Source organism: Periplaneta americana, chromosome 5, assembly GCF_040183065.1.
Source record: "Periplaneta americana isolate PAMFEO1 chromosome 5, P.americana_PAMFEO1_priV1, whole genome shotgun sequence".
In the NCBI taxonomy this organism is placed as follows: domain Eukaryota; kingdom Metazoa; phylum Arthropoda; class Insecta; order Blattodea; family Blattidae; genus Periplaneta; species Periplaneta americana.
This window is the reverse complement of record NC_091121.1, coordinates 157,072,137-157,087,911: the sequence shown is the minus strand read 5'-3', so window position 1 is coordinate 157,087,911 and position 15,775 is coordinate 157,072,137. Positions and strand designations below refer to the sequence as shown.

At 34.5% G+C, this 15,775-nt stretch overlaps 1 protein-coding gene across 8 annotated transcripts in view; it reads left to right on the top strand.

Moving 5' to 3' along the window:
- Positions 1 to 14,266, top strand: part of LOC138700248 (zinc finger CCCH domain-containing protein 13-like) — a 117,124-nt gene extending 102,858 nt beyond the window's left edge. For 7 of the 8 annotated variants that reach the window (XM_069826735.1, XM_069826732.1, XM_069826731.1 and 4 more), the window contains one exon: positions 13,034 to 14,266. In XM_069826735.1, coding sequence (XP_069682836.1) covers positions 13,034 to 13,137 — 104 coding nt within the window. In that variant the 3' untranslated portion in view covers positions 13,138 to 14,266. Of the gene's footprint in view, positions 1 to 1,642; positions 4,031 to 13,033 lie in introns of those variants that run through there. The other variant, XM_069826736.1, reaches the window with a different exon arrangement.
- Positions 14,267 to 15,775: the final 1,509 nt, after the last annotated feature.

Sequence of the window (15,775 nt, the reverse complement as noted above, 5' to 3'; positions counted from 1 at the left end):
ACAGATATCCGAAACAGGAGCACAACAAATCTAATCAAATCAGAGCTGAAAACTGCAATCAACTTCGACAAAATGTGCATCAAAATAATCTTAATTTAGCTTACCTGCCGAAGTGTAGAATAAAGTTGTTTTTTAGTAACTGAACAGAATAATTTGTCAATTTTATATGTGAAATTTTGTCGATTCCTTAATCTCCTGTATTTTCTTTAAAAAAAAATTGGCAACCCTAGCCATGACAGAAGAAAGAGTGTGACCTATGTTATACTCACGGATGAATACAGTGAAACGTAATGCAAATGAAGTGATTTATCTTATATTCCACCCCCTCTTCTTAGAATTTCATTTCTTGGACCGTGAAATGCTTTTGTCACAGTAACTGAAAATGGTATTTGTTACAAATGATGTGCCACCTATTTGCAAATTCTTCTCGGTGACATTCTCGGTTTCATGTACATAGAATTCTTAGAGAGTTTATAGTGTTGTTATATGTCGCTATAAACGAGTTGCTTATTAAAAATTTGTCACTATAAAAATAATACAGTTAAAAACAATACTACTTTAAAACTGTTGCTGTAGCTGAAGTGTTGCCACTAACTATGGTTGCTATAACCAAGTTCATCTGTATCTGTCATTAATGTTATCATGATAATCGTCAATATAGATCTGTATACTTATTCAGGATAAAGGTAGTTACTATTCTTTTGGGTAAAAGACTTTGTAAAATAATGAATTAAAACATGCATGCACGCATGTGTGCATACACTTAGTCTTTATCATTAAAGAGTTTTCCATATAAATCTTTCTAGTATTCTTACTGCAAGTGACTAATAAATAAACATACCAGAAGTTATCTTAGGTTTCATGTACTCTGTAGCATCCTGTTTATGAAGTAAATTGACCTTTACATATGACAAACATACAGATTCATTAGTATATTCATTTTATACTTGTTACTGTTATAAAGATGAAACCCTTTTATGAGTGGAGTACATGGAAGTTAGGCATCGTTGTAAAATAATTTGCCTTGTTATTATCGATGGTATGAAATTGATATTTTCTATATAATTGGCAATGTAACACTGGGTGCCTTTGTCAAGAATAAGACTGAAAATTTGACTATTCTTCTTTTCCTTAGATATATTGCATTGTTACTTAAAGTTAATTTACCTTGGATATCTGAAAATATTAATAAGTGTATAAATTGTACATAATTTCATGTTACTAGAATGGAACAAGTCCATTAGATTGTCATGAGAGCTGTAAATAGCTTAATTATAGTTAGTTTGTAGAATGTAATTAGGCAATCATTAATTGTGTGGAAACAATTTCATTAATTAAATTTAATTATTACATTGAAATAAAATTAAATACTTACTACTGGTTGCAATTTGAAATGGATCATGGAACTTGTATTTGTGAAAGTATGTCTCTTCAGGATGATGACTTAACCAGTAATGAAATCTGAAATCATTCTCATTTTTTTTTTAACCTTCCTCCATTTTAGGTGTTAAAATTACAAGCATCTAGTCACAAATTCAATTGCATAGTATGTTGATTTAGTTTCTTTATTGATTGCTGTGTAATCAAGCCATGTGATAAGGTTGCTTATACTAGGTGCTATTGAGTTCATCACTTGTTACAGGAGGATTTTTCAATATGTACTGATGATGACAGGAATCTCCCTCCCTCATCAAATGTTAATGAAAGAACAGTTTTTATAGTCGACAAAGGGTTTGTTTTTGAGATTCTGCTCCAGGTACATTTATAAGCTTCACCAATCGGAACTCAAAGTGACAACAGTTTGAAGGACATTGCACATAACAGAACACTTGTTGGTGCTTCTAATCTACATTTCGTTCATACAGTTTCATTTTCTTACCATCTAGGAAATGTGTTTCATATACAGAGAAATTGATAATTGAAGCTATCAATCAAGATTCTTTCATAAAATTATGATTGCAGTTGTGTTTTCCAAGTTCCCAGAACTTACCTGTGACACAGTAATCATGATATTTTGAAATCTGTACTTCTGATCCTGCATTTGAATGATGTCTAGTAATCAGTGTACAAATTGATATGTCGTAATATATTAAAGTAATTTTCAGACATCTGTACTACTTCTTTCTTCAGTTCACACAACCTTACGCTTTTACCAAGATATTGGTAATAGATCTGGACTCTTACATGGGTTAGTAATATTTCAAAATTTTATTTGGGGTAACTGTGTAGAGACAAAGTAATCTTTAACAAAAAACTTGCAGTCAGTGTCAAGATAAACTTTTTATGTAGCATGATTTAATATGTATTGAAATCTCGTTTTTGTTATGGAGTTTTAAATTTATTTTATGATGGAATTCTACAGTTTTTTTTGTCTTAAGAATATAACTGTGAAACGTTTTATAGACCAAGTTTATTCTTTAGAAGTAATAGTGTTTCTTCTTAGATTTATTATCTTTTTTTCTCTCTCACTCTCTTACATATGAACTCAATCATCTTCATTCTATTACGGGTCGACCTGGATAGCGTAGTTGGTATAGCGCTGGCCTTCTATGCTCGAGGTTGCGGGTTCGATCCTGGCCCAGGTCGATGACATTTAAGTGTGTTTAAATGTGACAGGCTCATGTCAGTAGATTTACTGGCATGTAAAAGAACTCCTGCGGGACAAAATTCTGGCACACCGGCGATGCTGATATAACCTCTGCAGTTGCGAGCGTCGTTAAATATACCATAACTTAATTTTAAAAATTCTATTATGGTATGTCATTCAGTACAGTTTCAGGAAAGAACAAAGTAACATTAATTGTCAAAAGAATTATTGTAGTAGGATTTTATACTTCATTTTATTTCTCACATAGACATCCAATCCAGATTCATATTGTGTGCCTCGATATTACCTATTTAAGGCACTGAATTACAAAATGTCTCTATTAAATGACATGGAAACAGTTGACCTGTTGACTCATTGTGACAGTAGTGAGCATAATCGTACCATTGTACAGATTATATGTATTGTGACATAACTATTTTGAAAAGAATGGGATATATAATGAAGTGAATCTTGGCTTTTTGTGTAATTCATCTTGGTGAATATTTGAATCATAAGTAGATCCTTGAAGTTCAGGCATTTACTATGGTCGAAATATGTAAGCAAATAAATACTTTAACCGTGGGAAATGGACTGTAAAGAAACAGGTTAGACATTAGAAATATCAAACATATGTAAAAGGTACAGTATAAAGGTATGATTACACGTTGCTACTTTTGCAGCATTGCAATGCAAAATACTGTGTAACTCAAAAAGAAGTGGCTACTGAACCATTTGTTGGCAACTTTTTATTGCTGTGCACAGCAATGTGTGAACAGGATCCCAGGGTTGCAGCTGGAGCATTTTTTAAAATATTGATTTTGCCGAAACTTTTGCAGTGGTTGCAAACAGTGTTGTCATCCAAGTATGCCATTAATATTTTGTATTGTTTCTGTATATTTTAGTGTTCAACGTGAGTTTCTAAATGTACAGTGTAGACAGGGTATATACGATAATACAGTATTTTCAACAGTTCATAGCATAATTGAAGACCTTCCCGGAATAATAACAAACTGTAATTCGTGTTTCAGGAGATAGGAAAATGATTTCGTGGGCATATTTTATTAGGCCTATATTTACTTACACAACATTTAACTAAACAAGGCTATAAGTTTATTCAACCATTGAATGCAATAATTTATTGTTATAAATAAATGCTTTAAAATTACTTTTTCCACCTACATCACATATTTTAAGATGTTACATTCTTTTTCCAGGGAGATCTTCGATTTCAAACAGGATTGTTGCGAACATTGTATGAGAATAGTATTATTGGTTGTTATTGAAGTATGTATATTAAAATGTCAACCTTTAATACTCATTAAAAGATAGGTAAAGGTACTCCCATATATGTCATGAGTAGGGGGCAAATGTTGATGACCTAAAAATCTACTTAAAATGATCAATAAAATGCCCTTAAAATAATGGAAAAATGACATTTAAATATTTTTCACCGTACTCGCACCACAACTTCTTAAAAATTAGTCACCTTGTTTCAATGACTGTCGGAGAGGAGGTAACTTCCTGGAATCTGACTTATTGTACAATAAAGAAAAGGCATGCAACAAAATGGAAGTTTTAAGGGTAAACTATTAATGAGGCTTTATAATGTGTTTCAATCAGGGGTCGTCCATGTCAGTGCCTTCATTCTTCGTCTCCTTTGCTTTTCACTTTTGTTACCAGACTTTCCAGATAAGGAGTGCAAATGACAAAAAAAAAAAAATAAATAAATAATAATGTGGGCGCAAAGTGCATTCTTGCAATCTTTGTGTTAAAAATACTGTCTACTATAGTACATCCCATCCAAACCATATTGGGGACACAACATCTTAATGTGCAGGAAACTGTGAAAATTTCCCCTCTTCCAAACATAAATTCTAAAGACATCCTCGTACCAACAAAGAACAGTAGCGGTCAAAGCCCTCACTTAAACTAAGCCGTTCTCAAGCATCTTATATTACTTCTCTTGTGTGAGGTGAAACCTTCAGTGAAATGAGGGATGGACTTTAGAGTTTGTTCCAAACTATAAAATTCAAACTTGACTGTTATTCAGTAGGTAATTACTAGTAGGGCCTACTACTGATCTGTTTGCTTAGAAAAAGATTTAACAAGCCTATATGTAAAGAAGGAAGTAAAATGCATTCAAATGATCTAAAAGTTCTTCAGAATATTAAAAATAACCAAAATATGCCGAAAAAATGTAAAAAATGACCTATTCAGAAACGTCAAAAAATGCAATATAAGAAATTAATTTTTTACGTTGATATTAATATAGAAAAGATTTATATATTAATAGGCATCATCCTAATGTGAAAAATAAGATGACTTTTCATCAACATCTGCCCCCTAGTCATGAGGAACATGGGGACATAGAGGATGAGGTTCATGCATTCTTTGAATGATGTGGTGTGATGCTCAGTTTGATATGAGGCTGAGTGAACCTCGGGGCTGTTCTGGAAGTTTTGTTACAAATTCCCGTCACCAATCAGAATCAAACCCCGGACCTTCCAGTCAATAGCCAGCTGCTCTACCAACTGAGCTACCTAGCTGCCCAATACTCATTAGTACAGAAAAATAAATAATAGATCTGCATGAACCTAGAGAGTGCTTATGTAAGTGAATAAAAGGTGGTCGAGCTTCAAAATGACTAGTGCAATGCGAATTTCAGAAGACAATGTTAAAAATAACTTGCACACTTTTCGGGCCCAATGCTGTAAAGACAGTAAAGAAAAAATCTTATTGACACTTGCAAATATTTTATGTGAAACGATAATTCATCCCTCTTTTCGTAATTCTTGAAGAACTCCACATTGTTCTCCATGTTAAAACAGCTGATAATGAAATTGTTGCTTGCATTTAATCATCTGGAAACCTATTGCGAACATAAGTACAAGATGACTTGAATAATAAACAGTTGCAGCCGCAAAAGTAGTGCTTGTATGTGACGAGCTTCACAACTGCATGTCGCAATTTTTGTAGCTCTCAGGTTGCTCAGCACAAAGAGCAGTGTGCTGCATACTATTTTTTATGTTATATGTGAATATGATGTGCATCTTTTGCAGTTGCAGTAGAAAAGCTGTGCAGCAAAATATAGCAACGTGTGACTGTACCTTAAATTATTTGCATTTTTTATTCACAGTAATTTAAAATCATATTGAAAGAACTGACAATCATCCTCTTCGTTATTTTATTGATTACACACAATCACAACTCATTTCATCAAGTTGTCAGTATTCAAATGTAGCTGTTCATTTAAGAGAATGATTTTCATAATATAGAATGATCTTTCTGCTTTGAAGTGGTTGGAGCAAATCTGAAACACGAGTGTTGTTGAAGGAACATATTCGTCTTTGCACCCATAACAATATCACAGATTGTTTTAATTTTTTCTGTGTCTTCAGTAGAATTTAACACATGTTTGATATTATTAACTAACAGCCGACCTCTTTTCTCCTCTCACTTCAGCTGGCATAAGATTCTGCAAAGACTTTCTTGAATGCTGCAAGAGTGACCCCTCTTTTTCAGCTTCATAATTGTCTCTGGTAGCACATCATAATGCCCTGCTAAAAATGCGAAAATGGTCCTGAGTTGTAAACAGCACAGGGACTGCTTCACTTCACGAATTTAAGTTACTGGTACTTCATTTTTTGGCATAGTGTTAACCTCCTTTTCACTTCAGGTTTAGGAGGGAGACTTAGGTAAATCTTCTTGGTACAGTATTAGAAATAAATTTTTCTACTTATGGATGTAATTATTCTTATCTTTTCTGCAATTCTGTGCCTCAGTCATATTCAGAAACAAAACTTTCATTGCTCTAGCAGCCTCCCTAATTAAGCACATTAGTGAAGAAAATTAGAATGTCATCATGATGTAGACCCTCTGGCCGGAATACAGAGTGAGCCAAGCCTAAGTTACCAGAATTCTTATTGAACACGAGGTTGCTTTCTGACAGGCACTTCATTGGATTTTCCTGGTTGGTTGTTTCATCTGGGTTGCATAAGTTTTCATTATTCATTGTTTGCATTAAGCTGGCGACACAATTCTGCAGGTACTTTGCATTGCCATCTTCCATTAGTGAGTTGTTTGAACTGAATTGAGAAAGACATATAGTTGATACACAGTATAACGACTCTTGAGTTGTGTTTATGCTTTGAACAGTGACTCTTCTTATCGAGAATGGAACCTGTTTCCCCCACTTATTTAATAATTTAACACACTGTTTCATTCGTTGTGTGGCCTTTGAAAAATGCCGCCGAAACATGTGTAAACACAACTCATACAACATCTTCATTACACACAAATTCCACAATTTGGGACATCTGGCCGACATCTACGGCTGACCACTAGGATCCAGAATACAAAGCAGAGGTTAAATTAAAAAATACAATATGATTGCGGAGAGAATATGGAACAATGATAAATTTAAAAATAAAGTACAATTTGATTTCGGAGAAACATGAGATGAAAATACATGGAAGAGTAATGAAATGAAGTAAAAAAAATTACATAGTATTATACCAGTGATTGTGTAAAATGGATAATGAATCTCTGAATACCATTAGACAAATTTTGTTAATGTCCTCATAAGAAAATTTAAGAGAAAGGAGAATGGTTTTGGTTAACTTAAATGAAGTTCCCCTAGCGCCAAAAAGAAGTCCTTTCACTTCCCATGTATTAATATTCATTTTGTATCTCTCACTGAAGTGAGGAATACATGGGTTGTAAATAGACTTCTTTTCATTGTTAACGTTATTGGCTTGTTGATCATCCTTCTCAAAACGGGCAATGGGGTCAAGAATGAGGCTTCTTTGATTCCGGCGATCGATGGCTATAATGTCCATGTTTCAGTGAGGAAAATGCATTGTTGTACTGTGTATCCAAGTATTAGTGATAGGAGTATTCAAATAAAAACTACGAATTATTCTTAGTATTCGAATACTTTGCTCAGATGGTAGATGCTGCAAGAATGAGAACAGAAAGAAATGGTATAGAGAAGTTCTCTAGAAATCTGATTGCTCATCAATTGTGTACATTCAGCTAACCTCGCCTACAAACATGAGGTAGTTGCGTGCAATAAAGACTTACTCCAGATTATCTTTCTCTGACTCACCTCTCTCCTCTTTTTTTCTCTTGTCTAATTACGGAATGCAGGAATACAACATCTTTATCGGAAGTTGCAGATAGTTACAGAATGTGATTAGAATGATACAAAATTATAAACTCCTGCGCTTGCACAGTACATTGCTGTAACTGTCATCATTATTGCTGTCATGCTGGATGTTGAATAAGAGAACTGAGAAGTGAGAACTTGCCGGTGAGTAATCAAATTGTTATTTGAATTATAAAAGTACTCGAGAACTTTTATTTGAATAAATTATTCGATTCTGCTCATCATTACTGATTATAATTAAACATACGTCTTTCTCAATACAGTTCAGACAACTAACGGAGATTGACAGTACAGAGTGCCAACTTTTTTTTTCTTCTTGCTGACGAGGACCTGAGGGCTTACACTACATTTTTATGCGATGATTATTGAAATCCGCAGGACTGCATTCTTGTCAGTATTGTGATTCACTGTTTGGTGCCATCTATCAATTCATCTAACCCACCCTGGTCTGATCTCTGCCCCACTTGGACAGCTTCCTCAGAACGATTCTAGCTATATGCAAGTCACAGTACTACATTCCTACTGCATTCTACAGGGTGATTCAAAACCTCTGCGACAAACTCTGAGAGGGTGATAGATCTAACAATAAGGAACCCTTTTTGTTAAATAACTTATGTCTTTTGACGCGTCATTTCGAAGTTAACATTGAAAATGTTTTTGCAAGGGTGTACTTCAATGTATGCGAATGTGTGCACCCCTGTTTGTTTCTTTAGATGTTTGTAAGAGACGAGAAGGTTGTTGTTGTTTGTTTACATTTAATGTTCAATACCTTTTCCTTTCAGTTCAGTCTAATCATCAATTGAGAATGGATATTATCTACACTTTTCCTGAGTTAGCCGACATGGTATGTGTTATGGGGAAGCTCGCGGAAACGGAAGAAGAGCTCTCCACATGTACCCATAACAGTTTCAAAACAGAAATCACCCTCACCACACACTGTTTGCTCGACTTTATCAGCACCTTCGAGACAATGGGTCTCTTTGTCCCCGGTGCATTGGTGGAAGACCGCGTAGACATCCATTCTCAATTGATGATTACACTGAACTGAAAGGAAAAGGTATTGAACATTAAATGTAAACAAACAACAACCCTTCTCTTCTCTTACAAACATCTCAACAAACAAACAAACAAACAAACAGGGGTGCACATATTCGCATACATTGACGTATGCCCGCGCAAAAACATTTTCAACGGTAACTTCGAAACAACGCGTCAAAAGACATAGGTTGTTTAACATAAAGGGTTCCTGTCACTCCTCAGAATTTGTCGCAGAGGTTTTGAATCACCCTGTATATTGATCTGAAGATCATATGATTGTAGGTATCATGATTCACTATTTTGATGTCATCTGTCAATTCATTTGCACATCACCCAGGTTCGACAAGAGTCCACTTTGAAGGCTCCTCCATTCCCAGGGGCTCATACAGCTCCCTCAGGTAAATGCCATCTGTATGCAAATCATGGTACTACATTTGTTGCATCTCTGACTAACCTGAAACTATTGAAAGACTATAAATGATGTTGAATTGAATTGGTTGAGGGAAAACCCAAACCAGGTAACTTGTCCCAACCGGAATTTCAATCTAAGCCGTCTTGTTTCACAGTCGGACATGCTAACATTACTCCACTGTGGTGGATGTGTTGCCGGCTTACTGCAAGCAATTAACAAGGAAGAAGATGCACGTATGTCTCCTGTACCAGGCTTAGAGTAAACAACTAACTGGGAAAACCCAATGCACCGCCTATCAAAGAGCAACCTCATGACTCAATAAGAATGCCAGTAACTTAGATTTGACTCTCTGTGTAAGGAAGGAATTTCGTGAATAATTTACATGAGCTACTGACGAAGCATTCCTTCTAATTTGTTTAACTTGCTTCCATAGTTCCAATGACACGAAGTTGGCTATGTAATATATTGTAAAGTTGAAGATTTCTTCTATGAGAACAAATTGTTCTCCTATCAGTTTTGACACAATCTTGTAAAGAACTTCTAAAGCAGATCCTCAAATACATTTTCCTTGGTGTTGGCATCATTTCCTCAGTGAATATCTGTAGAAATTTCTGAAGAACTTTTTCCAGTTTTCAGAAAAATATACCTTCTCAAAGTTTTGCATGTAGTTCAAAAGAAAACTGAGATTGTTGGAAGTTGCAGCTGTTGTTGAAACTAAGATCTTTTTGTTCACTCATTTTAGTCATTGCAGATTATCACATTTACATTTCTCTGTATTGATAATGCTTTTTGAAATTACAACAGAAAAATAATGTAGTGGATATGATAATTTTGATGTTCTGTTTACGTTGTTAAAATTTTTAAATGTGAAACATTTATGCTGTAGGGTCAATTGAACAAAGTGTTACGAAAGTTTCAACATCTGACATTACTTGAGCAACGTAACAGACTCTTGCATGGTGTTTGCTAGAGAGATAGACTTATTTTCTTGCGTGAATTATATTTCTCTTATCATAGACTCATATTAACGGTTCTCCAATTAACCAGTTCAGATGAAACACAGTAATTCCATTGTAAATACTTGTACATATTTGGTATATATTCAGTGAAGAAATAAAGGAAAAAAAAAAAGCATTAATAGACTAATAATGCTAGTGGTGCAACACATAAAATGCATCAAATTTATTTCATTCCCAATCATACATCACATTAACACCCAACTGAGAGCATAAACGTTTCACGCTATTACATGGATCCTATGAATCCCAGGATCCACGTCACTTTTTATTTATATGTATTCTGTTAAAAGATTACTTTTTCAATCATAGTAAACTCTGCCCTTTCTGTGCCGAAAGTTTCTGGAAAGATTTCACATTCATTCTTATCAAACGCTGCCTTTCAAGATGATGGTTCAATCAAATTTAAATAGTAGCTACGAAATGCAATAAAACCTCGTTAATAAGCTCCTGCTTATAATGTTATCCCGTTCATTACACTCTTTTTTTTATACAGTCCCTGGACATTTCATATATAATCCTGCATAATTTTACTCTCTTGTAATGTTTCCAAATACCGCTTGTAGCGTTCGAATCGGAAATGAGCAAAAAATTGCGAAACTTATGTTTTAAAAGCATGATAACGAAATATGTTGCTTTCACTGTTCTGAGGGACATTGCACCACGGGTGCAAGAAAGTAATTTCACCCTCTACCTACAAAAATCCTCTGGTCAGTACTGTAAGAAGTTGTATTTACCAGTACTTTCCTTTGTATGAAAAGATTTTAACTCTCAAAAGACTCCTTGTCAATACATTCCTGTTCTTTCTATAAAATTTAATCATCCTTTGAATTCTATGGAGTGTGCATTAAGTTTGGTAGTGCAAAATGGAAATCTCTGTCTATAAGTGAAAAATTACATTAGTATTGCTTCTAGCGGTGTGTCAAGTGAAGTTATCTGTAGTTACTTGAATCGCATAGAGAATATTATCATTCAAAATAGCAGTAGAAATACACGGCAAACAACAAACTTTTTGAATAATTTCAAGGGAAAAATTGTTCCGGGGCTGGGTATCGATCCCGGGACCTCTGGTTGAACGTACCAGCGCTCTACCACTGAGCTCCTGGGAACTCCACCCAACACCGTCTCAACTTTTCCCTTATATCCACACACCTCGCGTGGGCTGACGGAACGCCAGAGACCCACAACGAGTGCACACAATCTCTGTGTGACTTGGAATTGTGGTGTCGGGTGGAGTTCCCGGGTAGCTCAGTGGTAGAGCGGTGGTACGTTCAACCAGAGGTCCTGGGATCGATACCTGGCCCCGGAACAATTTTTCCCTTGAAATTATTCAAATCTGCTTTACAGGGAGCTTCACCTGAAAGACTAGATTTGAACAAACTTTTTTTTTATGAAATGAGCTCTTATTTGCATTTTCCTATGAAGTAATGTCTAAATTATTTTCCCCATTTCATAAATCATTTCCCATCTAAAGCATTGTCCCGGTTTTAACTCTGTAAGGTCACATTAACGAGGTTATACTGTATAAAGTTCATGTAATAAGTTACAAAGTTATTGGATCGGAGATAAGAGAATTAATATTTATTTGGGAATTTTGTTTTTTTGTATAAACTAGCAGAAGATTATGTAGGTTGTCATAAATAATCTTGACTTTATGTAATATCATCGAATTTCCCATATGGTTTACTTACTTTTATACAAATGACTTTATCAAATTTTAGGAGTTATTAAAAAATCACAGATCAATTAAAATAGTCCAAAATAAATGTGTATACAAATACTAGTTTTGTCACTCAATAATATTGCTGATTGAGAAAGTGTGGATCTTCTCTATGTGACCACGTATCTTATATATTCGACACTTGCTAAAAGCTGTAGATTTTTTTTCCTCAGTCGGACAAATATCGAATGAAGGAATGATTGTAATCCATTAAGTGGACATTAGTGTGTATAGTACTGGTCTTTTTTTTTCCACGTGTTATAAATTGTGCTTTTTACCTCTCTTATTGTTTCACTTGTGCCATATAGGCAATAAGTTTATTTCTACGAGCTGAGAGAGATAATTATATCACATTTAAATTATGGTTGGAAAGATTAAACAGAAAAAAGAAGTTCCCAACCAAACGTTAATAGTGGAGTATTGGTGATCTATTGTGTGTTAGGTTTGCAGTTGTGTTCATATTAGAAATTATAGTCCCGACACTGTTATTTCCGGCGTGACTCTGCCTCTTTGCTTACGTCTTAGAAAGTGAAGGCTCTATAAAGTCTAGGTAGGTAGTATCATTCGCCATTTTTGTTCTTACGTTGCCGAGCTACCATACGAGGAATCTATTTGCCACACCGTTAAACATCATGTCGTAGCTCCTATGATAATAAATCAAACGCAATGTGTAATTCAGCAAATAATTGAGCGGCAAATAACGTCTTCGTGTGCTTTCTGCGAACGCCAACGAAAGAGCTAAAATGGCGGGCGATTATATTAAGTATTTATCGAGCCTTAAGAAATGAATCAGTGAATCACAAGATGCACATGTTTAAATGTAGTCGACCTGCAACGCAATTGGCTGCTGGAAATTAGAGCGACGGGACTATAATAGTAGTGTATATTTGGTTTGAGCATTTGATACATTGAAAACATACGCAGTATTTTATTCAGTACAGATCTATTGAGCCCAAAATAAAATTATCATCTTGCCAGATAGTAGGCAAGTTACCATCTTGTTTGATAGTAAGGTTACTTTGTAGGATTTCTCGGCTTTTTTAAGGAATATGAAACAAGCATTCGCTAATAGATTACTGGGCTCTGGTTGCAGGGTATACCACTAGGCCGAGTTCACCCCATTGGGAGCACGATCTGTTTGACAACCTTTCAGCTGATGACCGTGGGCAGGAAAGCAACAATGGTCATGGCAAGTAGCATCATGGTCTACAATGTGAAAGTGTGTTGATAGTGGAGTAGTATGTACTACTCTAAGTTGAACACACATTTATCAGATATAATTTTTTTGCATATCCATGAATTGCTACAATAAAATGTGACTTGAAATTTCAATGAGCAGGCATAAATCATTTAAGACTGTTTCATAGTAATGGAAGTGACTGGTACAAATTGTCTTGCTACATAAATTTTATTCCAATATGATCCGGTACTTTCGGGCTACAGTTGTCAAGAAGTTGTGCTCTTTTGTGGGATTGTAACTCAGTGGTGTTACATGGGTTTAAAATGAGTGACTCAGAATTCTGAGATCTATTAATCTGCAACATGAGAGTTTCCATCTTTTTTTTTAATTAATTGAAATAAGGTGTTATCCTGCAATTCAGAGCTCAAACATTACTAGTGTCACCTTGTGTAGGTCACCAATTCAAGCTAATCGAGAAAGAATGCCAACATATATTAGTTGCTTTATTCTTAGTTCTCGTATATATATTATTCTCCTATTATTGTTATTTTTTTTATTTTACACAAAAAAAAAATACTTTAAATACATTTATTGAAAGTTTGATAGGTATAAAATTAGTTGAAAAACAATATATGCATACATGAATGTAAGTTACTTTGATACTCATTCCATGGGAAAGAAATAATTTCCATATTAACAATTTAATTTCAGTCCCTTATTAGAGATTGGTATTGTGCTTTTTCCATTATGTACTGAATGTGTATATATAACTGTATACACATCTGGCTACAGTTTATCTTCAGAAGTTAAAATGTGTGTTTCATTTGTACTGTTAGTAGAGTTTTTGCGTTTTTTTTTATGTGTACTGTACAAACTGAATTACAGAGTTTCAGAGGAATAGTGTGGCAGCCACATTAGAATTCCATAACAAGTTCGAGTTTTTTAGTTTACAAAAAGTGACTTTCTTATATGGAAACAAAGATGTTATTTCGTCTACTTCGAGAATAAATGCAAGGATGGATTCTGATATGGAATTTAAAATGTTTGTATCAAATAAAGGTTTTATTTTTATTTGTCATTATGGAAATGTAATAATATTTGTACATATTTATTACTTGATAGCTACAATAAATGTGTTTTGAAATATTGTCTCGTTTTACTTTCTGTGTATATACTAGTACTGCATTACCAAGTAAACAGTGTCATGCAAGTGTCATTTTTCGTACACTGTACACTTACAGAAACATAAAGTGGCCAGCCATGGTTTTTTTAAAGGAGTGCCAAACAGTGCAGTGCAATTGTCAGCATAAATCCAACATGCATATAAAGAGTGATTCATATAAAACGGATGGGTTTTTAAGTCTTCCTATGTCTGTTTGATAGAAGCTATGAATGCATAACTCCATGTTACTTATTTTCGTACAGTATTTCTTCTTCTAAGCTTCTGTTATAAGATCTTAGTGTTTCTTTTTAATGCTAATTTGCTTGATGATTATGTTCATTCATTCATTTATTTTATTCCATAGATCTTACATGAGCAATGAAGCTTTAAGATGCGGAACAAGTCAACATATTACAATTACAATTTTTACAATATTTTACAATTTTCACAGTTTTACAATTTAGTAATTTTCTACAATTTTGTGCAATTTTTTACAATATTTTGGCGAGATGTAGTGAGATGAGGTGAGGTCCGAGGATTCGCCAAAAGACTACCCAGCATTTGCCTTTTGGTTGGGGAAAACCTCGGAAAAACCCAACTAGGTAATCAAATCAAAGGGGTGAAATGAAGTGATGCCGAGGACTCGTCATAGACCATCCGGCTTCAGTCCCACGGCTGGGGAAAACCTAGGAAGAAACCATTCAATGAGACCAAAGGGGGATCCACCCAAGCCTGAACGCAGCTCCGGATCAGCAGCCCAGCGAGTCTGCCGACTGAGCTACATCGATGGCTCTACTAAAAATATACAATACATAGCCAATCAGATTATTAAATTTACAAATGCAAACAATCATTCATCAGTTGAGCTATATGTATAATACAAAACAAGTTAATTAACCAGAATGACTAAAGTGTCACTCCTATTGCTGTCTTCAGTGGTATTGACATTATGGACTATTTTTTTCATGCTGAAAAGTAAAACAAAATATTACAGCTCATGCTTTTGATCATTGAGTGATCTATTATAAATAAATGAATGCCTGTGTAACTGGATAAGTAACTGAGTGAGTAAGTACCGTAACTGAGTAAGTAAATGAGAAACAAACAAATAAATACCTTTTGTGGCAAATGCTGATACATTTATGTTTTTTCCTTTTAGGTGTCTGGAATAAATATTTAGGAAAATTTGAACTTTTTGGAACTGCATTATCTTTTAGCAATGGTTCATTTCAGTTTTTTTTTCTCTCTCCCCAAAAAGGTAACATTCCTCTGAAAAATGCTCATTGCATAACTGTACTGTGTTGATTTCCAGTTCTTTCTTCTTACAGCTACTATCCATTTTTAACACACCTGGGAGTTTCATTGGAAATCTGTAACATACAACAAATAATAAAGTGTTCAATATTAATTATGTTCAGTCTTCTTTGAATTAATTCACATTAAATAGATAAATGATAACAAAAACAAACAACTTATAGCAATGCTGTTTATAT